This window comes from Rattus rattus, chromosome 3 (genome assembly GCF_011064425.1).
Source record: "Rattus rattus isolate New Zealand chromosome 3, Rrattus_CSIRO_v1, whole genome shotgun sequence".
Classification (NCBI taxonomy): Eukaryota; Metazoa; Chordata; class Mammalia; order Rodentia; family Muridae; genus Rattus; species Rattus rattus.
In genome coordinates, this window is record NC_046156.1 from 169778738 (window position 1) to 169806300 (window position 27563).

General features: G+C 42.5%; 1 protein-coding gene across 2 annotated transcripts; it reads right to left on the minus strand.

Annotated features, from left to right (window-relative positions):
- Positions 1–5196: 5196 nt before the first annotated feature.
- Positions 5197–26252, minus strand: C1qtnf3 (C1q and TNF related 3). 2 transcript variants are annotated; one of them, XM_032896827.1, is made up of 6 exons: positions 25892–26252; positions 20642–20753; positions 18054–18208; positions 14208–14337; positions 9077–9176; positions 5197–6336 (listed from the first exon to the last, which is right to left on the minus strand). In XM_032896827.1, exons 1-6 carry the CDS (start codon positions 26192–26194, stop codon positions 6177–6179), a joined length of 960 nt encoding a protein of 319 aa, XP_032752718.1. In that variant the 5' UTR covers positions 26195–26252; the 3' UTR covers positions 5197–6176. The 2 variants fall into 2 exon arrangements, with proteins under 2 accessions (XP_032752718.1, XP_032752719.1); XM_032896828.1 differs by having other exon boundaries at positions 26111–26194.
- Positions 26253–27563: the final 1311 nt, after the last annotated feature.

A 27563-nucleotide genomic window follows, 5' to 3' on the forward strand; every position in this document is an offset into this window, starting at 1 on the left:
ACCAGCTACTGAGTTTTAAGACACTTCAGGGTCAAGTGGTCTGTGTGCTCTCTCTGAATGAGGTGCCTCCTGCTAGAGGTAGATAACTTCCGCGTGGTCCCTAATGCTCTCTGCGTGTCCGATGCTTCTCAAGTGGCTACCCTTGCTCAAGCCTCATTCTGTCCAATTCTTAGGAAAAAGAAAATGGCACGGAATGGTATGGCTGACTTCCACATAGAGACATTAACATTTTATCAGAGTTGCTTCCTTTCTATTTTCTGAAAAACAAAACAAAACAATGAGACAGATGTGATTTGAGCTTACATACAGGATCATAGTCACACGACTCACAGGTCCTAGCCAGCATCATGCTTTACAAACCATCTCAGAGCACCAAGTTACCCAGAGGCCCAGACAAAGCAGACACTGATAGGAGGTCTCAACACTTCGGATCTTTCCTCTGGCACAAACTGTCTTCTAAAAGCTAATCAGGAAACAATAATATAAACACTACATAGGCAATTGTGTTCAGATATGTTTTAAACAAAGAATATCCAAAATGCATTATTTGAAAAAAAAAGAAACCAAACAAACAAAACCTGGAACTTTTGGTACACACACTGCTATCCCAGACCTTGGGAAGTGGAAAAAGAACTATCAGGAATTCAATGTCATCCTTGGCTATACAAAATTTCAAAGCAAGCCTGGGCTACATAATCCCCATAATTTGAGGGGGGTTTCTTTGCATGTATGTGTTTGTGTGTGTGTGTGTGTGTGTGTGTGTGCCTGCGTGTGCATGTGTGCATGGGTGTGTGTGTCAGTGGGGATTGGACCTAGAGCCTGCGTGTGTTAAGCAAGCACTTTACCACCTGGAATATATCTCAAGCCCTGTTTGTACTTTGTACTTTGACTCAGGATCTCAATCGAGTTGCTTAGGCAATGTGGAACTTGTGATCCTTCTGCCTCAGCCTCACAAGTAGCTGGAATTACAGACTTACACGAACAGGAATGGTTTTTTTTTGTTGTTGTTGTTGTTTGTTTGTTTGTTTTTGCGTATTTGTTTAATTTGACCTCAAGGGTTTTTTTGCTATTTCAAATGACCCAAATAGCATCTGACAATGCTCTTAATACATTAGATCAAACCCAGAAGAATGTATTTGTGTGTGTGTGTGTGTGTGTGTATTTCTATATATGGTTATGAATTTTTTCTTGCTGCTGTTTTAGCTAAAGATAAATGAAAATCTTCCTCTAAGACACTAGGTTAGTGGGTACTCTATTCCCTCCAAATGTGTATCTGTATAATGTTTCCTATAGGTGCATGCACAAATGTAATGTTTCTTCCATTGCATTCACTCACTTTTCAGGGGTTGTGACTTTAACCTATGCACCTTGAAGCAGAACAGCAAAACTGCTACCAACTTTTCCCATTGTATGGGTTTGGCTTCTTTGTCAAAAATCAAGTGTCTTGTAGGAAGTGTGGGTGTATTTCAGCATCTTCTACTCTAGTCCATTGATCAACCTGTCTGTGCCTATACGAGTACTGTGCAGTTTTTATCACCATTGCCCTGTAGTACAGCTTGAAGTCAAGGATGCTGAGACCCCCAGAAGTTCTTTTATTGTACAGGATTGTTTTAGCTATCCTGAATTATCTGTTTTTCCACATGAAGTTGAAAATTGTTCTTTCATGCTCTGTGTATTGTGCTGGGATTTTGATGGGAATTGCATTGAACCAAACTGTTTTAAGGTCAAAATAAAAAAATAAAAAAAAATCATTCTTGATTGTGTCAGTCTGTAATCCCAACTACTTGTGAGACTAAGATGACCACTTTTACTATGTTAACACTACTGATGCATGAGCATGACACACCTTTCCATATTTTGACATCTTCTCTGTTTCTTTCATCAGAGACTTGAAGTTCTTGTCATACAGGTCTTTCATTTGCTTGGTTAAGTATAAAGACATATTACTTGTGGCTGTTGGGAAAGTTGTGAAACTGCAAAGCTTCTGTAAGGCAAAGACCACTGCCAATAGACAAAACAGCGGTCTACAGAGTGGAAAAGGATCTTCACCAATCCTACATCTGACAGAGGGCTAATATCCAAAATATATAAATACCTCAAGAAGATAGACACCAATAAGATAAGTAACCCAATTAAAAAACGAGACACAGAGCTAAACAGAATTCTCAACAATGAAATCTCTAATGACCGAGAAGGACTTAAAGAACTGTTTGACATCTTTAGTTCTCAGGGAAATGCAAATCAAAACAACTCTGAGATTCTATCTTACACCCATCAGAATGGCTAGGAAAACAACTCAGGGGACAGCACATGCTGGCGAGGATGTGGAAGAAAAGGAACACTCTTCCACTGCTGATGGGAGTGCAAACTTGTACAACCACTCTAGAAAGAAATGTGGAGTTTCTCAGAAAATTGGAAATAGTTTTACCTCAAGACCAAGCTATATCACTCCTGGGCATATCCCCAAAAGGTGTTTCACCATCCCACAAGGAATTTGCTCAACTATGCTGATAGCAGCTTTATTCATAATAGCCAGAAAGTAGAAACAACCAAATGTCCCTCAACCAAAGAATGGATAAAGAAAATGTGGTTCATTTACACAATGGAATACTACTCAGCTATTAAAAACAAGGACTTCATGAATTTCACAGGCAAATGGAGAGAACTAGAAAATATCCTGAGTGAGGTAACCTAGACCCAAAAAGACATGCTTGGCATGCACTCACTTATAAGTGGATATTAGCCATAAAGTACGAGATAACCACACTGCAATCAACAGACCCAAAGAAGCCAAATAACAGCAGGGCCAAGGGAAAATGCTTGAACCTTTCTCAAAAGGGGAAAAAAATAGATACGGGACGGAAGGAGAGACCTTGGTGGGAGAAGGGATGGAGGGGACATGGGGCATGGGGATCAGGTATAGTGAAAGCACGGGAAATAGGTGGTGGGTGGGTACGAAGGGGGTGCACTCTAGATTGTGCCAGAGACCTGGGAAAGGGGGAGACCAAAAAAAGTCTATGAGGGAGACTCTGGCTGAGACTCCTAGCAGTGGGAGAGACAGAGCTGAAGCAGCCATTTCCTGCAGCCAGGCAGGACTCCCAGTAGAAGGATAAGAACAACCAACCCACAAAATCTTTGACCCAAATTGTGTCCTGCCTTCAAGATATACAGGGACAAAGATGGAGCAGAGGCAGAAGAAATAGGCAAACAATGACTGGCCCAAACTGAGACCCATCCCCTGGGCCAGAACCAATCCCTGACGCTGTTAATGATACTCTGTTATGCTTGCAGACAGGAACTTAGAGTAACTGTCCTCTGAGAGTCTTCACCCAGAAGCCGATGGAAACAGATGTAAAGACTCACAGCCAAACATTAGATGACCTTGTGGGAGTATTGTGGAAAAATTGGGGGAAGGATTGAGGGACCCAAAGAGGATAGGGAATCCATAGAAAGACCATTAGAGTCAACTAACCTGGTCTCTGAGGCACCAACCTAAGAGCAATCATGGGCTGGACCTAGGCCCCGTGTGTGTGTGTGTAGCATATGTGTAGCTTGGTCTTCATGCCGGCCCCCAACTGGATCAGGGGCTGTCCCTGAATCTTTCGCCTTCCTGTGGACTCCATTCCCCTAACTGTCTGGCCTCAATGGGAAAGGAAGTGCCTAGTCCTGTAGTGACTTGATATGCCAGGGTGAGGAGATATCTGGGGGGCAAGGTGGCAGGTGAACTCACCCTTCTTAGAGGACAAAGGAAGGGAAAATGGGGGAGGGAGGGAGCTGTGTGAGGGGGGACTCGGATGGGGTGTGCTGATATTGGGATATAAAGTGAATAAATAATGAAAAAGAAGATTGTGGGTGTATGATGAAGACCATCCATTCAGAGATACCCAGGTCTGAGAAGGGACCCTCTCATCAGTGTCGTCTTAAATGATTGAAGGTGGAGCATAATTGCAAGTGGGTTCTTGTGCAGACAAGTGACCTCGCTGTTTATGTGTCTTCTGTGTCTCTGAGTTGTATGGCTGCCAGGAAAATATTTCACTCTGCATTATCCACATGACAGTCAGTGTATGACCTTTGTAATTATTAAGAACATTTTTTAAAACATATAACCATCAAACGTGTGTTTATTTCCACATATGCTTATGCAATTTTTCTTGCTACACTTTTATCTGCGACAGAATCTTCCTCCAGGACACTTGATAGGGGATAGGCTTCAGATATGATATCTCCTTGGTTATTATATAACACCAAATATCCTTTGCACTTAGGTGAGATGTTTGTGGTATATGCAGACTTAGGAAGGCTTTAAACACATTTGTGGATAAAAAGGATAAGGTCAAAGGTTGGACTAAACACGGAAGCCAACGAATAGGACTTACTTCACTTTCATTACCTTTAGCTGGAGGGTGATAAATTGAAGGAAATCTGTGGTTCAAAAGCCTATGCATACGTTTAAATTGCTGTGGAAGATAAACCAAGGACTCACTAAAGAGAATTGATTATATGCTATTTTTCAGATAAGAATTTCCCTGGTGAGTTTTATATATGATTTAACATCAGGGTAAATACATTGCAATTTCTTCAATGAAACAAACTTGGGTACTGGGAATGTAGCTCAATGGAAGAGCTTATGCCTAGCATGTACAAGGCCTTAGGAGTTTGAGCCTCAGCACTGTGTGTGTGTGTGTGTGTGTGTGTGTGTGTGTGTGTGTGTGTGTGTGTGTGTCTTGTGTGTGTGTCTGTCTGTGTTATGTGTGTCTGTGTGTGTGTCCTTGTGTGTATGTGTGTCTGTCTGTCTGTGTTATGTGTGTGTGTGTGTGTGTCCTTGTATGTGTATGTGTGTGTGTGTCTGTCTGTCTGTGTTATGTGTGTATGTGTCTGTGTTTGTGTATATGTTACTATCTGTGTCAACTTATGGCTGTGTTTGTGTATATTTACTTTTTTTTTTTTTTTTTTTTTTTGGTTTTTTTTTTCCGGGGGTGGGGGTCCAACCCAGGGCCTTGCCCTCCCTAGGAAAGGGCTCTACCCCTGAGTTAAATCCCCAACCCCATTATGGCACATTCTATAATGGTGTTTTGGTAGAAAATTTAATCCTTTTTCTTTGTAGATTCTGGGGTGGGGAAAGTTAGGCAAAAACCAACTAGTACCTTCTATAACACTGTGGCATATTAAAGTTGATTTGTGAACGTTAGTCAAGTATGATCTAGAGAAAATAATATCACTTTTATTGAAAACATTTAAGACATTATTATGGATCTCATACATGGAATACACTTATATTTTGTATCCATTTGTCTGCCAGTATTTAATAAGTTTACAGCCCATTCAACATAACATGGTGTATATAAAAACTTGGGGATAATTCCCAAATTTAAAAAAAAAATGATAACATCTATACTATATCAACTTAATCTTACCTCAACAGGTTGTGCAGAGTCAAGAGATCTCTACCACAGCCCCAGTAATGCAACGGCAAAGAGAAGGTGTGGCAAGCCAAATGTTGAGAAAAATTTTTATCTGAAAGTCTAAGCCAGTAGAGCTCAATATTATCTACATGGGATTTTTTTGTTTGTTTGTTTTTTAAAAAAGGAGCCAATTATTTCTGAGCACCGTAAACAATTGTACTATTTAAAGGTTCTCTGAAATGACTAGATGTATTTTATTAATGAATATAAGAATAAAACCCACAAAAGCAAATGCTATTTCCCAGTCTAGACTTCAGAAGTGTCTCTCCTATGTAAGTAAGTACTCTTATTCTTGCCCTAGCCCTGTCCCAGTCAGGCTAGTCTCTGAAATATTATGAAGAACAGCGAGCTCAAACTTGGCTGACTCCAGAGCCACCACTACATTTAAACAGAGCACCAAAACTCTTTGCAAATGCATTCTTTGAGGTGAACGCTTATTTCCAACCTGTATCAGGTGGCGATCCCTTTAGATGTAAAGAGTGACAAAAATGCCGAGTATTTCCCAAGGTCATCTGGGAATATTACCTTGTGGTCTATTCTTCCTAGGCCCTAAAGTATCCAACATAATTGGTATGCCATTAGAATGAGTAGCAGTGTGACCAATGTAACAGTTAAGTACTCCATAGAGAAGCCCAACTCCAATATCCCTCAGATCCTAACAACCCTAGCTCAGCTACAAATGGCCCTCAGCGTGGAGCTATCCTGACTTCCTCGTCACTTAGTTTCAAAAAGCAGAAAGCCTGCGAAGGTAGAAAAGCGCTGGTGGTCCCCATGGAGGGCGCCGTTGCCCATTCTCAGCCAGACCTCATCTCCTTTGGCCAACTTCAGCACTGCATGGTTGCTGGATGTATCTGATTTTCCCTTTGTTTCATAGCTGGGAGGAGAAAGAGGGACACACTAGTTAATCTTTGCAGTGCAAATGCCCGTCCTGAGAACTTCCTGTCTGTATCTTCCCCTGTGCTGTAAGTGTAGTCCTGTGTTCTTGAAATGACATGCACTCCTAGAACTGTCCAATAAAACCTTCCTTCTTCTTTCCTTTCCCTTGCCTCTCAATTACCAACAATTACTATAATAGGCTTGAAAGCCATTCATAAACATCTGGGTTCTATGTAGAAGAGAGCTAGCTCTCTTACCTCTGTTCAGACTGGGACCATATACCCAGGAATATCTTTTTTTTTTTTTAGTTTGTAACTTGCATTTTTATTGGTTATTTTATTTATTTACATTTAATTTTTTAATTTACATTTTTTATTAGATATATTTCTTTACTTACATTTCAAATGTTATACCCTTTCCCGGTTTCCTGTCCATAAGCCCCCCACCCCCCCCCCCCCCCATATGAGTATCCCCCATCTATTCCCCCTTACTGCCCCCCCATATTCCCCTGCACTGGGGGTTCAACCAGACCTTCCAGGGACTAAACCACTACCAAAGACTATACATGGACTGACCCAGGGCTCCAACTGCATATGTAGCAGAGAATAGCCTTGTTGTGGCACCAGGGGAAGGGGAAGCCCTTGAACCCAGTAATATCTTATCAAGCCTCTGTGAACTGTTAAATGAGGAAGAAGGAAAGCTCTACTATCTTTGAACCTTCACACAGAGTCTTTATTATGATAATTTATTTCCTTCTTGCAAATCTGGATTCTGATATTCAACAAAGATTCTGTCAACAGTTATAATGAAAATATATTACATTTGCTCACAGCCAGGCAGTAGGCAACGTGGAATTAAATGTTGTGAGCTAGAAAGATAAAGACTAGTGTGTGGTGGCTTGAATGAGAATGGCCCCCATAGGTTCATATATTTGAATGCCTATTCCTAGTTGATGGACTGTTTGAGAGATATAGCCGTGTTGGTGATGTGTCACAGAGGGACGGTTTTGAGGTTTCTAAAGCCTGTACCAGTCTCATTCTTTCCCCCACTCCTGCATACTTGTGGACAGGATGTTGTTAGGTCTCAGTCACTGCTTCAGGGACATGCTTGCCTGCCTGCTGCCACGCCCCCCACTATGACCTCCAGGAACTTAGCCTCTGAAATGGCAAGGAAGGCCCGAACTAAATGCTTTGTTATATAAGATGTCTTGGTCGTGGTGTCTCTTCACAGTGATAGAACAGTGACTAAGACATCATGTTATGCTTAGAAGATATTTGAAAAGAATATAGTGACACAGACTACGTGGTATACACACGCCACCTAAGACAAAGTATTCCAAAGAGGCAAATACTCTTTGCAGCTTTTAGAAGACGTTTCCTGAGAAGATGAGTTTGGAGAATAATAACATGCTTGAGAGACAGAATGTAAACAACCGGGGCCCTAACAAGGCTGAATAATAAAACCAAGTACTTTTATACCTGGAAGAGCAGGGATAGAACTGGCGATGTGTTCCCATTAGGAACTTTCATTCAGAGCCACATTCTTCTGTATCTCATAAATAGAGAATGTTGCCTTTCTAACCAAATCTACTATTGTAAAATGTCTTTGGTAATGGTAACTATATTTAGAAAAGGGCAAACAACAGGCCACATGAGTAACAGGCTAAAAATGGTCCAAAAGTGTACTGGATGTGATCCACCAACACGCGTCACTGACTGGGAGCAAGCCGAGCAAAAGCCATGTGTGTCTGTGTCTAAGGAAACTGCTGCTGAAGACCCAGTCTTGTTATAAAGACTTGGGATATTTGACTTAGTTCTCAGCTACACCAGCAGGAAGTGGAACATGAAAAAAAAATCCCTAAAACTTACCACACCACTTTGGATGTGGCCTCGGAGAAAGGTAAAGAGGAAGTATTCCCCCAAAGGATAGAATCAGAAGCCAGAGAGAAACCCAGATGAGGACTTGATGTATGAAAAAGACTACTCATCTCTGAGTTCTAGTGTTGAACTGGTTTAGGATCATCTCCCACGGAGACCAAGACAGAGAAGTGTGTCCTATGACAGGGAGGAGGAAGAACTAGATGGATATTTGGAAATCAAGGACTTGGAGCAGGTTAGATGTTCACAGGAATTCATTCTCTCCTTCTTATGGTTCTGATGGAAAATGTCTCCCACCAGCTCCTGTGTTTGAACACTTGGTCCCCAGCTGGTAGAATTTCTTTTTTATTGGGAGGCGGGGTTGTGGAATCCTTAGATGGCAGAGCCTAGTTGAAGTAAGGTTAAAACAGTGCTCTCTTGAGTGCACATCACCCCTCGATCCTTCCTACTTGATTTTCCCCATCCCTGGTCCACTGAGACATGAGGAGCTGTACCACATGCACATCCAACAAGGAACTCGTTCATACCTTCCAGGCTGTGCCAGGCCGAATCCTCTCAATCTAATCTATCAGACAAAAGTAGATCCTCCCTTAAGTCACTTCTTCCTGGGTCCTTGGTCACAGAGATGAGAAAAATAGGGACTGCCCTCCTACACACTGACTGCACTGGTTTCTTACTGCTCCTGGGTTGGTTAGCTGAGGTGGGGAACAAGGTGAAAATCTGACCTAATACAGGGGCTCTCATGAAGAACAAAACTGCTGCATTAGGCTGTTGATTCCTAAACTCTTCCCTGTCTGTAAGACTTTCCCTGTTCAAGTTACAGCAGCATCTGAGAGATCTGTAATAGAAACCATCCCGTACCTGTACATGCTGAACACCGTGTTACCATTGTGCATAAGGTACACATACACTTCCTCCACGTCCTCATGCTTCATCATGCTGAAGGTGAAGAAATACACACCTGGAAAGGGCAAGGATTCACTCATTCACCCATACATAGATGGTAAGTCACGTGATCTCACACCCGGCTTCGTTATTTTCTGGGTATTGTGTAGTTTCTTCATGGCCTGTTTGTATGACCATCCTCTCTCATCTGCTCGCCTTAAACGTGCTTTATTTTGAGCTTTCCTAATGTATTTCCTGTTTATACTTAGTAAGATTTTAAAAGTTATTAATCTAATGAGTCAAACATGACATTGCTACACCCCACAAATGTTGGCCAAGGTAATGAAATATTGGAGCACAGAGTAAATGTTTCATAGTTCTAAAGAAACAGTTCAGGAAACTTCTCACGTGGCTGTTATAAATCAGTCAAGTGATGTGCAAAGGAAAGTATCCAACTTTAACTCAGCCACAACACTTTGTTACTAAAGGTATATTCTTACTGATTTCCATGTTACAGTTTTTGAACTACTGGGTATACAAGAGAAACCCCTAGAAATATCTACAAAAGAAAACTAAAGGAGCAATGGGCCATTCCTATTTCGTCTCAAATATCTAGTTGCTTTCTATGAAGATTTCAGCTCTTAAGGCTGTCATAATTCTTCCTCTGATGTTGACCCAAGTTGTAGAAGAATAATTATGCTTTGTGAAGTGCCAGGGATGTATATTTGATGGCAATCAGTGATGTCCATTTGTATACCTAGAGATTGGGTCATAGATGAAAGGAAAAGACAGATGAAAACTGTCTTTGTAGGTGTTGAGTGCTCTATATTTTATAAGATTTAATTCCATACACACATAACAACTTTCAATACTTCCAGAAAATAGATTTATAATCAAAATGACATCAAAATACATTAGTCTTCCTTCTTTAAAATGATGCTATAAATAAAAATAGATTGCAGAAACACTTTAGAAAGAGCAGATTAAGAAACCAGACAGCAAACAATGAAACTCTTAGAATGGCAGAAGTGAACCTGTATTACGTGAGCATGGGGCTTTCTCTGCCAAGAAAGGGGAGGGGCCACCTTTGTGCTCTGGGTTCCAGGCCTTGTGTGGTTGCAACTGCAAATATCAGCTTTCTCTGTCTTACTGATCTTAAAAATGAGAAAGATGGCCATCAGTTGGTAATCACTAGTGAGACTAAGAAACAAAGCAGTCCGTTTAAGGAATCAACTGTTACCATCAGGATGGTGTCCAACCAAGGGAGCTCCAAAAGCCTTTAATCCTTATGCTTTGATTATCACATCACTAAACTCAGTGAGATTATTAACCCAGGATGGCCAGGCACTTATCTGTGGCATAGATCATGATTTGCAAAAATTGTTAGAGGAAAATTAAAGCCCTCAGAGCAAAAAAAAAAATCGTAAAAATTAACACTGATGTTATTGCAGTTATCTCTGTAGTCACATGCCGTAGGCCATGTCTCACTTCAGTGGAATAGAATAAACCAATAGAATAAACGTTAAAAGCATGTGTGCAAGCTTAACACAGACACTTCATTCATTAGAATATTTTTATTTTATACCCTGGAGGGGAAGAAAGAAAGCAGAAAGGCAGAAACTAGAAAACTGTCAAATTTATGCAAAGCTAGAACACTGAAGAAAATCAATATAGTTCAGCTCTGTAGAGGCAGCAGGAGGCTGGGCAGGGCTTCTGAGACCTGGTGGAGTTAAGAGCTCAACTCCTCCCTGATGGAAACAGGACACACTCAAGTGCTGAAGGAATGGTCCTGGGATCAAGCCTACACAGGCAGTTTGCTGGGAAAGAAATATAGGATGCTAAAGTGTTTCTGTGGCAATTAGGATGTAGATGTCAGGATTTGTCAGGCTCCTGAAAGCTGGGGAACTTCAAAACTGGTTCAGAAGTCTTCCTCTGGAAGAATGCAGAGGCAGAGGAACTGTGGTCTCAAAGGAGAAGCACGTAGAGGAGCCCCACTTAAGAATTTGTTATGCAGTGTTCGGTTGATATCCCTGGGAGGCCTGCTCATTTCTGAAGGAAAAGTGGATCTGGATGAGGGGGCAGGTGGAGGGTTGGGGGTACTGGGAGGGGCGAGGAGAAAGAGAGGAAAACAGTGGTCGGGATTTATTGTATGAGAGAAAAATAAATACAAAGGAAAAAAAAAAGAATCAGTCCCCTGGCAACAAGAGGAGGCACTGAAATGCCACATGTTCAAAGTTGCATGGGCTCCTCCCCCTGCGAATAGCTGATCTAGGAGGAGCCAGTTCATTCAGGAGTCAGCTACTTCTCAAAAATAGAAACAACAGCAAGAACTACCCAACGGATGACTAGTACTGAAAGGAGATGTTGCCACATACTACATGGATGATGTCACCAAAAGCTTCATCATCCTGAGTCGTAAATATACACATGGCATTGTTATAAAATAGAATTCAAGAGCCCGTGGGAGAAAGATCAGACAAGACAAGGAACTGAAAACAGGGACATCGGGAAATTCTGATTATATTATTTTCCCAGTAGGTGTGACCAAATACCTGACAAGGAGCAATTCAAGGAAGGAAAGGTTAATTTTGACTTACATGTTAAAAAAAGGGCTGCATTCTATCGTGGTATAGAAGGTATGACATCACCAGCATGTCATGTGACTTAGTGCCTCTGTAGCCAGAAAGCAGAAAACAGACAGGACGTGGAGCCAGACCAAACCTCTATGCCTGCGGCAGTGACCTACTTCCTCTAATAAGGCTCCTACCCAAAGGCTTCATAGCTTTGCAAAACAGTGCCACCATCTGAGGACCAAGTGTCCAAACATGACCTTACAGGAGACATTTTATGTTCACCCTACACAGTCTGCTACAGGCCTTCACAGTCTCATGGCTGTCTCACAATACAAAATTCATTCACTTCCATTTTTAAAGCCTCCACTGTCTTTTATGTCCCAATTCTGGTCACAAGTATACAGCATCGTCTAAGAATCAAGGTATTCTCTTAACCGAGTCTCTGCACAGGTCAAAACCAAATGACATACTTGCAGCATATGGCACAGAGTAAATATTTCCATTCTAAAAGGGAGGAATGGAAGCAAAACCAAACCCTACTAGGGCGAGCGCCAGAATGTCCTACAGCTCCCCCCCTCCCCAGTCTGGGATCTGGGGTCTGTGGTAGAACTGTCTGGTTCCGAAGGGCTTTGGCTGCTCCACCCTTCCAGTTCTGCTGCTTACAGAATACATGGCTCCTCTCTTAGAGCAGATCCACTCTATGCCTGGAGCTCTCCTTGCTGGAGAACCCCAACTTATGTAGCGAGTCCAGCATCTCCAACGTTCGAGGGACTGTTGCAATGAGTTGCACTTCCATAGCCTCAAGAAATGGTCTATCGAATCCTCCTTGTAGGAGCCCTGGTCCTGAACACATTATATGACTTCAGTGGCCTTCTATATACCCTTGGCATCAGACCACAGAACATTTCACAACCCCTTCACTCTCATTTCTTTAATGTCTGGTGGGGAAAAGCCATGAGAATAATGCTCCCAACTTCTACTGCCCCATCAAAGTGTAGGCTGGCCCACCTTGCACCACAGCCATTGTAGCCTTTATGTGCCTTTGAGGCTGACCCTGGGAAACACTTCTCCAAGTGGCAGTATTGGACCAAGAACCTCTTTAGCTCCCCTGTTAGCTCCCTCTTTAGCTCTACGTTCTTGCGAGCATTCTGGCCTTCCAAACTGCCACCAGGAAGCCCCACTGAGTCCCACTGACATCATTCTAGGACTTTTGTGACTTGCAATTCCAAACTCTTCCACAGTCCTACAAGAAAGCTCCAAGTGCTCGAGAATCATGAAGTCAGGCTGATTGCAGTAATGGCTACCCTTCCGAACCATACCAATTTTCTGTATATCTTTTCTCATTGCTTTTAACTAACACTTGACAAGAAGCAGCTTAACAGGGGGACTTACTTTGGCTTACAGCTTAGGAGAAGATACCATACATTACTGTTTGTAAAGCTAGTTGTCAAAAGCATGAGGCAGATGTACATTGCCTCCATAGTAAGAAAGCATAGAACATATAGGAAGTGAAGCTAGACCTGTCCTTAGTGGGCCTCTTCCCTCAGCAAGACCAACCTCCTAAAGGTCCCACCGCCTTCCAAAACGGCCACTGGTGGGGACCCAGTATCCAAACATACAAGTCTATGGTGAGCATTTCACATTCAAACCACAATACCAATGGATCCTGAATAAATTCCCAAATCAGTGGCAGTGTTGTGCCCAGTGGATTTATTTATTTTGGTAATCAGAGTTTAGTTACCTTAAATCTAAACATCGGAGGAAACAGACTAAAGTGAGTGTGAAAATTTGGCAACTTTTTGTAACTTTTATAAGTCTAAATAACTTCAAAGTTAAAAAGAATTAAACAGTGGGGTTTCAGTTTGTTTAGCTTTGCTTTTTAATCAGTCAGCTGTCCAGACATTTCAAAGACTTGTTTTTAAAAAAGTCACCACATGGAAAGATTTTTAAAATATTTGGTAAGTCTTTCTTTAAATAAAACAAACTATAATCAGAATATAGAGTATGCTAGCTTTTATGTAATAGGATTAAATATAATTTTATAAACTAATTTTTTTGCATTTTCACTCAATTTTTAATATTAAAATAGGTAAAGCCTTCTTTGATGTAATGACAAAGGAATACAGTTACCACACAGTTAAACTCTGAGAATTATGTTCTGGGGTCTTTAAAAATCGGATGTGACTGGGCTCTCTCTGGATTACTTGGTTCCATCTAAATAAATAATCTTTGTAGTCATAGTCATTGTTTTGGTTCTTTTCTCTCCATTCAGATTTTAATAGGTTTACCTGGCATTTGGAAGACTATATGAGCTGCTTGCTTCCCTTCCTCTTTTCTTTCCTCCCTCCTTCCTACTTCCCCTTCCTCCCTCTCCTCCTTCCACCCCTCTCTTCCTTTCATCCATTTTCTCCTTCCCTTCCTGCCTTTCTTCTTCCCAGGTCCTTCTCCCTCTCATCCCACCTCCTCGTCGTCCTCCTCTCCCTCCTGCCTGCTTTCTCTTTACAATGGCTTCATCCATTGACTTTGCATCTCACCTGATACGGGGGCCCCAAATCTACCAGTCATGACATCGAAGAAGTTTCCAATGTTGGTTTCAACACTGCTGAAGATAATGCCACTGTTCTGATTGCTGAAGTGAGTCGCTAGAGAAGCCATGAACGCAATCTAAGGATAGAGCTGGTGGTCAGTCCATAGGCAATTTGTCATGAAGAAAAACATCCTTACACACATAAATCTGTTTCAACATTACCTGTGATGGTAAGCTTCATATAAATACCAAGCAGTTGGCAAGTAAGTAAGTGAATTATAGTAATTTAAAGTGCTTTAAGCTTTGTGATATCAGTCTGCATTAGTAATTCTAAATACAGCTCAAAAACTACTAACGTTTAAAAGATACTTCTTTAAATATCAAAATTCTGTTATCAAGTAAGGCTGAAAAATTTTGCATAAAATTCTCAGACTGTAGATTTTAGAAGCACATTTGTATATGAAGGGATTAGAGAAATTGACAATTGAACAGCTTCTTAATTTTGTTAACCCTAGGAAAGCATTAAAAAGTAGGGAAGACAAGATTACTAAGACTTAATATCAGACTTGTTATGTGTGTCTTTATAAGTGGGGTTGTTCTGTAGTCAAACTGAGAAATGTGCACGAATGGCTAGTAAGATGACGGCTAGTGAAATGGCGGCTAGTATGATGGCTGCTAGTAATATGACTGCACAGGCAAAGGTGCTTGCTATTAGGCATGATGACCTGAGTTCGGCTCCCAGTAACTCCATGATAGATGAAGAGAGCCAGCATCTCCAAAGCTGTCCTGTCCTCTGACCTCTACCCATGTGCCATGGCAGGAGAACGCCCCCTCCAAGTAAATAAATGTAATTTAAAAACATTTTAAAAGAACACCCACAAAATTACTACTGGCTGGGCTCCTGGCATAGTAGTTCCATGTGAAAATGTTTCTTTCTTATTACAAGTACAATTTTTGCATGAGAATGTGTCAGTTTTTTATCCAGAAAATATATTCATTTTAATGTTATAGAGTTCTATTTATTTATATGAGTAGAAGTGTTTTTTGAAATATTGCCATTCGTGAAACAGTGATAAATGACGCTGTATGCTCATGTATGTTTAAGAATATTATCTGGACTTGGTCTAACACATGCTGTAATTCTAGCAGCTCATGAAGTTGTAGCAGCAAACCACGCCTGTGAGTTTGGGGTCATCCTGGCGAGTTTCTAGTCGCCCTCTGTGACTGTAGTCCTTGTGCCACTGAGGGCCTCCTTTTTTAGAAGAATAATTTAGTTAAGTTAATGACTGTATGCTATAGTGATTGTCTCTGAACTTGTTTTATTTCACACACCTATGTTTTATTGATTATTTTTCTTTACAATAAAAGGCTATTGTATGGATAATCTTTAAAAAGCAAAAGAGACGTTTGCAGTTATCCAAAACACAGGAAAAGTGGTTAAGTAAAATCAGAAACCTATTGGGAAAGCAAATTTTCTGAGCATAATTTTGCATAAAATAAATATCAAATAAATTGGAGCAGAAAATTCAAGAGAGCCAGAGAAGCAATTAGTGTGAGCAGCCCCGCCTGTGGCCTGTGGCTAACCCCCCCACCCCCTGCCTTGTGTGGACAGCCTCAGCTCAATCTGTGAGAACAACTGTTCTAAGAAACCTGCTCCCAGCTCCAACTGCGTGATCCAGGAGATTGGGGAGTACATATCTATTTGGAGATATGGTATTGAGTCTCGGCTTACATCTGAACCTCAAACTTTCAGTTGAGAATGAGTCACGATTATTTCTCCTTTACTGCTGCTGCCATTGTTACCATTACTGGTGTTCTAAAAATAGAATTTGCATAACTAAGAGGGCTTTGGAACAACTCTGTCTATCAAGAAATTGTATTACTTGATAACAGTATTGGAGAATATTTGAAAGCCAGTGGCGATCCCTTGAAAATAAATAGAAGAACAAATTCTTTAACATCCAAAGACTGTCCAGTCCCCTTCTTCACAAGCTTCCTTTTCAACTAACTTTTAAATTTGCAAATTTTGAAATTAAAATGTGAGTCCATTTCATTCTCCCATCCCCTCCCTCCAACTCTTCTTATGCTCCCCTCCCCTCCTTCTCGAATTCGCCTTCCTAAATTATTATTGTTGCATACATAACTGTGCAAACGCATAACCATAATCTGCAGATTCCTTCCACTGTGTTTGAATGTATATCTTTTCAGGACTTGGCACTTGGTGTCTGATAACCAGTTAGGGGCTCATCCCTGAAGGAAGCTGAGTCTCCCTGTGTCTGTGGTTAGATGCCTGAAGCTCATTGTATCAAATGAGAGCCTAAGAGATTCGTTCCTCCCATGTTAGCTCGTTGCCTGTCAGAGCTGCCACTGCTCAGGCAGCAGTATGGTTGAGGTTTCATAGGTGTATCTTTCCAGTTATTTCTAGGAGACACAATCTTACAGCACACTTCTTGGTCCTCTGGCTCTAATAGCCTTTCTGCCCCTCCAGTGATGTTCTCTGAGCCTCAGGTGTGGGGGTTGTGTTGTAGATGGGTCAGCTGAGGCTGGGCAGCTCAGCAACAGTGGCTTCTCTGCACTCTGACCAGCTGCCTTCACAAACATCTTAAGTCTGTCTTCCACAAAGCACGAGAAAGCAGCATCTCGAATGGCTGTATCGTCGTGCTAAAGTGGTTAATAGATGAAATATAATGACTGCTCCGGGTGTTCTCCATTAAGTCACCCATTCTACAAAAAGACCATCTATATGTTCTGTCGCTGGTTTTCATCTATCCCTAGACTGTCATAGAAAACACCTTCCCAATCCCACAATAAGGTCTAGTAACACACAGGACATCTTGGTTGGCACTTGAATAAGAAGAGCCCAGAAGAATTACACAGTGTGTCCAAGAGTAAACATCTCTGCCTTTGCCCAAACAGCACTTTCCTCAGATCTTTCAAACAAGACCAGCTTTGTTTGCCGGTTCTCACAAGGTCTCCTTTGCTACAGAATTTTCTCCCAGATCTTAACTTTACCCATTAATTGCACTTTAAGGAAGACTTGTTAGCCACACACAACCTGAGTAACAACAACAGAACCTGGTTTACCATGTTGATACAGATGCCTTCTAGGAGAATCTGTCTAAATATTAATAAACTTAGACTTCATCATTTTTCTGGGTGACCTAACTTCAATATTAACGAATTGTAGATGTTAATGTTTATGTTTATGTTTATGTTTAGAACTATAAAGATGAGTTAGAAAGAGAAATAAAACAATTCATACAACCATAAATGGGTTATAGTCATAATGTTTTTAAAACCTCACGCTGAGAGGAAAACAACCTAGTCTAGCAAATTTGAATAACTAAAAAACAAAATGTCCTCTGTGGAGTCTGATGCAAAAGAAAAAATTAAAGAAAAATTGTACTACAAAATCTGACTGAAGAGAAACAATGTCAATCTGCAAAGATGAAATTTTACCACATAAAATGGCAAATTAGCAAATAAAATATAAGTAGGTGCTTAGCCCTCCATTTACATACTTAACTACGTCAGTGTTCAGATTGGCTAAAACCCTCTTTTTGTTGAACCCACTGTCTTATCTGGGAAACAGGATATGAGGTCATATTTATGGTTGCATGGTACTTGGTCCCGTGAGAGAGTTGGATTTCACACACGAAGTAGATACCCTGTCCTAAGAATGCCCTCAAAGCTGTGTTTGACAGCACAGGCTCAGTGCAAACATCCTGTCATGTAGATGATCCTACCGAAACTGAGATTTCCTCACCATGAGTGAGGCTTGCTCAATTTAACCTTTTGTTCCCTGGTCCCTAATGGTCAGACAGGGTTAGCAGTCACCCGGAGAGTGGTTTACCTGCAGCTCTGGTGGCACCCCTGGGTATCCCTTCTCTCCTTTGGGGCCATGCTGCCCCCGTTCCCCTCGAGGCCCCAGGTCGCCTTTGTCTCCTTTCTCACCCTTGGCCCCTTCGTGGCCAGTGGCTCCGTTATTTCCATTGTTTCCATGGTTTCCTTTAAAAATCAGAAATCACATGAGAAACCTTAGTCAGTCCTCTCAGAGTATATGTTTTAGACAGACACAACCCTTCCACTCAGTTGTACAAGGAGAGCATTTATAACAACCCTGACTGGAGTACAAAGGGCATCAGATGGACTCTAACTAGACTCTGAAAATAGCATTAGAAACCAAGACAGCAAAGCATGCTTTTCTGTAAAGCCAGGGACGAAGGAAAGACTGTGCAGAGAACTCAGCACCCCATCATCATTGAACACAGTGAAGATTTTTAAAAACACATACCCACCAATGCCAGAATGTCTACCCCTTTGCAAAGGTACATTCCTATCAAGTTCTAAAAACATTTTAAATGATCAATGTTATAATAAACCTCAGTGACATTTTAGGTATAAAGGTTCATAAATAAATAGGGGTGGCATGGCACTTTTTCAGTGTCGGTCATTATGTATTTATGTATTACATCCATAGAGGGAAAAACTAACCTAATTTATCTGCAATAATTTATGTTTTCTAAATGGATGAGGCATTTTGTGCTATTATGTGATTTTTCCATCTCCTTCAAGTTTTCTACCAAAGGTTTGAAGCGATTTTATAACAGGTAGTAAAGCTCATAAAATACAATAGTTTTAAAATCAAGAGTCCGGTAGAAAATTCAAGGGTTCAGTGAGTCTCACGGAACAATCCGCACTTCCTTCTTGTTTTCATATTTGCTAACCTTCAGGTCCTCTTGTATTATACTTTGTATGTTACCTTTGACCTGTCGCTGGGCTAGGTTTGCAATGCTTTCAGACCAATGAACTTTGACTGTTAGGTTAAAATGTTCTGTCACAAGGCACTTTCTAATGGGAAACATTTAACCAAAGCCAGCTTGCCCTGTAACTTCAAAGGAGGTCAAACAAAGGTTTCAGAAGGGTCAAAAGACACTTTGCTTCACATCATTGACCCTGTGAATCATTGCCTTTGATGGACAAGACAAAGGGCAGGGTTTTGTCTTTTGTTTTCATTATACATTTGGCGTCACACGAGAACTTATCTAAGAGTGTACAAAAGTTAAAATTTGGATAAATATTGACATCAATGAGGGAAAAGGAAACAAGACAAGTAGACCTTGGCCCAACCCTTTGTCAAAGGAACTCAATAAAACACTGAATAGTTTTGGACTCTTCAGGGGTGGGGGCAGGTAGGAAGTGTCCTTGAGTGTCCTTGAGCCTAAGCGGCTGGACCAATATAACACAGAAGGCTGACCTTCTAGATTAGCAGCAGTTCTCAACCTGTCACGATCTCTGTGGAGTCAACAGACTTTTTCATGGGGGTCACCTAACACCATGGGAAATATTAGATATTTATGTTATGATTTGTGACTAGCAAAATTATAGTTACAAAGTAGCAATGAAGTAATTTTAAGTCAGGGGCAGGGGTCACCATAGCATGAGGAACTGTATAAAGGGCACAGCATTAGGAAGGCTGAGAACCACTGCTCTAGAAGGATTGGATGAGATCAAGAGCCTTCACTGCTTGTGCTGCTAGAGGTCGAAATGCATCCCTGAGACCAAGTAAGGCATGAAAATCAGCTGAGGGACAACAGAGATTGGTGAAATTATAAACAAAAACAAAAACGGACAAAAAACAACGAAACCAGCCTAAACCTAAAATGACACAGAAAGTTTACACTCCTCAGTAGGTCAGAGAGAAACACAGCAAGCTTCCCTCTACTTACTAAGGTCTAAGAAAGTTATAGGGCGCTGTGTAGAATACACTACAGAGTGTTATGTAGAATGCACAGAAATACTGACTGCTGTGATTTAGTTCTCAAAGGCCACATACTAGAGGCTTGTTTCCAGTATGGTGCTGTTGGGAAGTGGTCTGGTCTAGTTGAAAGTTAGAGGTCACTAAGGCTAAGGATGTGAGGTGTGAGGGGAGGTGGTAGGAACCTGTTCTCTTCTGCTCTCTCACTTCCTAGCTGTTGAGAGGGGAGTGGCTTTAACCCACTAGAGCTCCCCCATCCTGAGATAGTTCCTCATTATAGTCCCAAAGGTAGGCTGAGCCAGCCAGAGGAGAAACCTCGGGAATACATGAGCAAAACAAACCTCTTCTGTAAGTTAATTATCTCAGGTATTTGCAACAGTAACAGAAGGGGAGTGGTACGTAGGTGCTGATGTGTTTCCATTCCCAGTAAGTGGGTCTCTCCCCAAGTGGTGAAGATCCTCCCTTCCTGAAGCCCTTTGGATCCTTGGAGTAATGTAGCAATTATGTGCTGTAAAGGAGTGTTCCACTTGAACTAACCTAAAGAACCAACTTCCCTGACAAGGTCTTTATCATCGCATCCCACATATACCCGGTATACTTTAACCCGTATTCATGTTTACTCTTGGCTCCTAGTTTTGACCCAGTCTGCTACTGAAATAGCAGTGCGACTTGTGTGTCCTTACCTGGAATGCCAGGAGGACCTGGGGGTCCAGGGGGCCCTTGGTAACCACGGAATCCATAATCTCCATGACAACACTTGCTGCAGTCTGGGGGCAGTCCTCCAGCTTGTGGAGACTAAAAAAAAATATGATGGAAAAAGAAACTTCAGGCAAAGATATTTGCGAGCAGTTAAGAACATTATAACTTCCTCTGGCCTTCACCCTTAGGCAAATTTAACTCAGGTCACATTTAGAGAAGATCTGAATGCCCGAATAGCACGGGGGCTAGGGAGTAGTTAAGACCAGTGGGTGATCAAAGATACAGGAAACAGAAATTCCACAGCACATGTGCTACGATGTAAGTGTGGCTGTGCAGCGGCTGCCCATGTCAGCTTTTGAAGGCAAAAACAGGATCTCATTCCGAAAAGGACACAGAAACCTCCTCTCTCTCAATACCCAGAAGTCTTGGGTACTGAGTTAACTCTCAATGCAAACAACCAGCAACTTCAATGGAACCCTTAAACTCCGCATCCCTCCTCCTGGCTTACGTGGTCTAAAAAGTCTGTCTCTCCACTTCCTCATACCTCTGAAGCACACACACTGCTGAGGAAACAAAGTGTACATCTGCTCCTTTATTTTTTAATTGAGAAGTAGAAATATAACTATCTTACACAGCCGCTGTTTTGAGATTTGCGTGTGCATCCTTGTTGAATGGCTAGTTAACATACACTTTGTTCTCCCAGAATGAGTACATTCAAAATCTACACTCTTGATAGTTTTCCAGAATACAATACACTGCTATTAGCTGCATCTGTCCAATGGATTTTTATCATCTACACACGGAGCAATTTTAACCTCAATATAAGTATTTAGCATCTCACACATCCCTCTTCTAAATTCAAAGTTTATTACCTTACTGGACTAATATTGAGTGAGCACATACAGGTACTAAGTTTGCAAAGATGCGACTTCCAGTAAAACGTTTATTTATATAGAAAGAAAACATTTGAAAGTGTGTGATTGCTGTGAAGGAAGACCCAGGGAACTGACTGGAGGGAGAGTCAGAACTTGTAAAATCTGGAATCTCGTCTGCACTGGCAACCTGCCTTTTGATTGTGTCATGCAAAATACTTGCGGAAGCTTTCCTAGACACCAGCTATAACTCAACCATTTTGAAAACAGCACATTGTTGCTAAGGGATTCATTATGAAAAGAGGAAGGTAGGGAGCTATGGAGGGAAGACTTTAAAATTTCTGTTCTCTCCCCCACTAGACACGTTCTCCAAAGAAAGCCGGATCGCTTCGCCTCACTGCACATTTACACCTCACTTTTAGTAGTTGGTCTTATGGGCATGGTCACTGTCCTCCCTTTTCTCTAAAGTTTTCCATAAAACTGGTCCACACCTTCTATGACACAGCTCTGAAGGCAGTGTTGAGGGATGGAGAGCTCAAAGCTGGAGAAAACTCTTAGCTTTGCCTCTGCCAGGACAAACCACAGACAGAGAGAAATGATTAATGGCTAAGGAAAAAAGTCAACTAATGCACATGGTCAGAGGTGACAACACTTGGAAATCAAGCACCACAGCCAGCCCCACCCACCACACATCTCAGAAGGGTGATCATCTCCTTCGTGCTTTGCTAATGAGAAATACAGCTTCAAAACCCTGGGAAAGCCAGAGTTTGGCCAATGATGGATTTTGTGGATAGAGAAAGGGGACAGGGTATGGAAATCCTTGTGTAAGAACATAGTGAAAATACTGAAATGCTCAGGACTGTTAGAATAATCACCACACTGAGACCAGTGTACCTGCTCAGTTCTCGGTGGTCTTAGAAGAGTCATCACTCCCAGACATCAGTCTGAGTTGGCCCTGAATTTGTTTTCCAGCTCTAAAATGCAAGCAAGGATATTATTTTGTTTAACTCCCCAGAACAATGTCAAAAGAACGTTAACTTTTTTATGTTTAAACAGTTTTGCTACATTTATTTCTTCATTATATGTGTGGGACATGTGATGTGGTCATCAGAGGACAAACGTAAGAGTCCTGGGTAATAGACAATTGAACTCGGCAGCAGGTGCCTCTGCCTGCGAAGCCAGCTCGGAAAAGAGAGAGCCCTGATGCTTGCATTTCTAAAAGTCTAGCATCCGAACACACGGAGGTGGTACTCCTCAATACTTGAACTAACAAGGATGAGTGGTGAATGTACAAGCTAACAGGGGTGACCCCAGGAGCACAGAGCTGCCATCAGGGCAACAGAGCCCTGGCTGTCATGGCTGGGTGCCTTGCAGGAACCCTCCTATGGCCTTCCATTGCCTGTTCTTTCCTCTGGCCTTGCCTTTCAAGGTCTAGTTCAGAGGGAAAATGGAATAGTACAGTGAGGAGGGAGGGACAGACAGAGGGGTAGACAGAAGGACGGACAGACAGAAAGAGATGGCAGGAGGAGAGATATTTGCTGGTGTAGGTGTGTGCTCATGGGTATGCATGCGTGGGGGACCAGAGATCAGTGTTTAGCATCCTTCCTCTGCCTTATTTTCTAAGACGGAGGCACTGAACCTGGAGCTCGCACATCAGCTAGGCTGGCTAGCCAGTGGACTTAGGGATCTGCCAGTCTCACCCAGACTCTTCCCACCACTGGTGCTGGCTTACAGGTGCACAGCCTCCAGTGCTGGAAAGCTGCACTCAGGTCCAATGCTCGCACAGCAGGCGGACCGAGCTGTTACGTTTTTGATGGACTCAGAAGTTGGACAGGACGTAGTTTAGACGTTTTACTCTCACTGAGGAAGAATTTGCATACGGGAAGATATTATCCATGCTGTCTTAAACTTGTTATCCTCCTTGCCAAATCTGGTCATTAGACAGTAGAAGCGTGTAGCTGAGCAGCATAGGAAGAAAGGGATGTCTGTAAAATAAGCTCCGCCCATTTTGCAGGAGGCCCGGAGGCAGAACTGAACTATACTATTTATTACTGAAGAAAAAGAACACATAATTCCTTTGCTGGGAGGAGGAGAAGGGAAATGGGAAGAGGAGGGAGGCTACAGTTGAGAAAATGCCAGGTAAAGGAAAATGTAGACATCTAGATCTCTTCCAGCTCCAATCCACCATGGATGCTATAGCCAGCCCCTTTCCTGGTACACAAATCTTATCACGTCACTGCCCTGCTTTAACAGACAGAACTTTCTAGAACAAAGTTGTGTCAGAACTCTTTCATAGTTAAGAGTCCTCCTTTGCAGGACACTCAGATCATCTGCAGTGTCCTTGCACAGGACAGGCTCCAGTCACATCAGCTGGTCATGGGTTCCTTCAGTCTTCAGTGAGTGAAACACAGGTTTTTATCTACCGCTCTCTAAGCCTCTGCTGTAGGCGGCCATCTTTTTTTCTCTTTTTACCTTATTATGCCTTAAAGACCCAGTGGCCAACATGATTCTTTTTTTCCGGGTGTTCTTTGTACATTGACCTTGTTTACTGCACAGAATTTAATCAAACTTAGTTAATAAATTAACAACAAAAAAAGATTGGGTGACTGTGAGTGAGGAGGAATTTTAAAATGTAACAAAAACTTAAATTCGAGTAAGAAGAGATTGAAGAAGAATGAATGAATGAGTGAGTGAACAAATAAATACTGACAAAATTTTGTTTCCAATAGAAGGTGGCTTGAGTGTGTTTCTGGTCTCAGTCTACATCCTACAACTTGGAAAAGGTAGAAGCTGGGAAATGCTTGGGGAAGAATTGTTAGGGAAAAAGAGAATTAGCATAAGGAATAAGATAGGGGAAGTAGGGAGGGAAGGAAGAACTTCTCATGGTCCCAAACTCAGTCTTGGCACTGGTATCCACTTGTAGAGGAATGGTACTGGAAGCTTCCGGGATGCTATCTCCTTCCGGCTCTGAACCTCCTGAGTAGCTCAAATAGGTCTTTATATGAAAACGCTTCAGGAACTCAGGGCTGGCAGACTGATGTGGAGTGGAGCAGACCATAATTGGGATTTCGGCAGCCCGGTTGGTTGCCAGGAAATAAGGAATGACAACCTGTAGCGCCCTAATGGACAGCCAGGAAAGACGCGTCCATCCAACTGGAAAGCCCACTGAAGCAAACATCAGAGACTGAAGACAGTCTCTGAAAGGGGCACTCTGGTTACATCTCCCTTGAGAAGGCTCCCTGGAGGGACTCCGGAACTGCACTCGGTAGTCCTGTTAGTTACAGGTCTTAGGCTGTGTGGCATTCTAGTCTGGCCACAGGACCAGATGATCCACTGAGACTTCTGCGCCTGTGGCTGGCTAGGTAGGGGGTTAGATTGCAACTATGTGAAAAGAAGTTGCAAAGCTCTACAAATCAGACAGGCGACTGGTTTCTGTGGTAACGTGCCCTGCTTCAAAGATCGTGCAGACTGAAGTAACCCTAATTGCCATTCCAGCTGACTTCAGCATTTTTTTCTTGCATGCTTAGGCTCCAAGTACAGAGACCTTGCTTCCTGGTTTTTGCTGCTTTTGACTAAGTTGAAGTTTGGTGACTTGCACCAGTTTGGTGCACTAACTACACCAAAACCTCTACTCACCCCCGTGCTACCTAAAAGAGTTAAAGATTAAAGCTAACGTAAAAGCTGAGATGCTGAGCTTCTGCCCCAACAAATAAATCAAGTTTTGTCATCCAGAAACACTGTATGATACAATACACCTTGTAATTTAAATATGCTGTCCTTTTGGATTCCTTTCCTTTTAATGCTTTAATTCTGTCTTTACAAAAAAAAAATGTTAAACAAGAAGTCCTAGCAACCTAGACCGCTCCAAAACAAATAAACAAAACCGGAGAAAAATGTTACAGAAAATTCACAAATCCAAGTAAAGCAGGCTTAACGGTTTTTGGCAGAGGCAAAGAGCAGCTTCTCCCTGCTGGAGAGGATTAAAAGGAAGCCAACTCTCTTGGAATCAGTAAATAATTATCTACATCAGTGCATCTATCCATTTAGGTCAGCCCATTTTTCCCCCTGCATAATCAGAGCAATTTAAAAAAAAGAGAGAGAAAAAAAAAGTCCCAACACAGAAGGAAGCTAACTCCTTTGTCCCCCTACTCTCCTGAAATAGTGCTATGACCCCCTCCGTCCCAGAACATCATGCCAGCGACTAGGAGTCCCTGTTGGATCCCAGGACACCCCGGCGACGCTCCCACACAGTTCATCAAACTGCTCACAAGCCCCAGTCCCACGAATCTTAGTCAAAACCACAGCAAACAACAGCAGGCAATAAGTTTTCAAAGAAAATCCTTAGAAGAGAATTCTGAGTACCTGGCCCCAGAATGGGTTGATCTGGGCTAGGTCCTCTACCTCAGGGTGCGGAAGCTCATCTGGTCTCAGGGACTTTAGGGCTGTAGAAGTGTTATTATCCACAGTCCCCGTTTTAGCATGGCTCTGCTCTCTCACTTTCTCCCTCCTGGAGCCGCTACGGCCAGCCTGCTGGTGGCTCTGGACTATCCTGGCCACCGCTTTATTAGCTCTTCTGCTCACCTCCATGTATTCATCTTGACACAGGCAAAATGGGAGGAAAAGCAAAGCCAGCAGGTGCCACCAGACGAGCTGCCTCCTGAGCATGGCTCGTGACAAATCGGCAGAATCTCCCCGGGGAAGCTGATGGGGGCTGTAGGCACCCGGCACCGGCACCGTAGTCGCCTCAGGCAAATGCCAGGTTTGGAGATGAGAGCTGCAGCCGGCTGTGTGGTTTTATACTTTTGGTGTGTAATAAATAAGGCTGCAGTCATGCCAGAGTGACAGCAGCTCCCCTCCACCCCCGACAGACCAGCCCCCATTCATCACATTCCTGCACCGCAGGCAAGACAGTTTGTGTGCTCGGCGTCCAGTTGGTGGGGTTCATAAATGTCACACCTTGGCATTTTTTTTTCTTTTGGTACAAGACTGAAGGAAATGTACCCAACCAGCTGGAAACAGAGTGTGTGCATCCAGTGGTTTGCCTTCATGATTAGACACAGAAAGGCTGTGTGCATTTGTGGTCTGAAATGACTCTTGGAAAAACCTTCCCTTGTGCTTGCCAGGGAATTCAGCTCCAACTGTATATCAGTTCCTGCAATCACAGCAGGATCCCGTTCTAGTCAATAGAGGGAGGTCTTGCTTTGCGCGGTCCAGATACCCTTTGGACCACTGCAAGCAACTCATTTTCCCTCCCAGATACCAGCAGCAGCCTACAGATGGTTGACCAGGAAAGACTGACCTGAGTTCTAGGGTAAAAGCTGAGTTTGACCAAGATAATTCCCCGTGCTACACTCCATTTCCGTCTTCTTTGCATCTCTAAGAGCCAACGTTAGAAACCAACTGTTTCTTGCATCTACATACTTGCAAGATGGGAAGACAACCTACGTCCTTGCTAAGAGACATTCTCTTCTGGCTGCTCTCTACCTAGGCAGTGTTGCTGCACAAACCCAAAGGATCATGGGAAACACCAGACTAGACACACTATTCCAAATAGCTCAAGACTGGGAGAATTCTATCATGTTACAGTTCCTATGCGTTTACCAGAGAACAAAAGGGTATTCCTAGCCTCTCTGTGATAATAAATTTAGGGACTTGGTAGCCTTGCTCTTAAAATTGCTTTTGCTTAGTAATCATTCCGTCACTACTCCCTGGTAAGAGCATTATTAGCCCCACCCCCTACCCTTGAGGCTTGCTGTGATCCTAAGCTCTTAAAGAGGGTGAGTGGACTAGTGTCTGATTCTGGGTGCTTGAGGGAGGCTCCAGAGGACAGTCGAGGGATACAGAGAAACCATGGCTTCATGACAGACAGCCAGATAGAGTGAGGGAGGAACTACACGTCTGTCCTGTTTCAACAAATAGGACTTGAGAACCATATGCTGCCCCTGAACTGGCCAAACTGGCAAATATTACCTTGGCCACTCCTGACACCCATCACCTAACCAACTGCCTCCAGAACCCACATGAATCCAAAGAC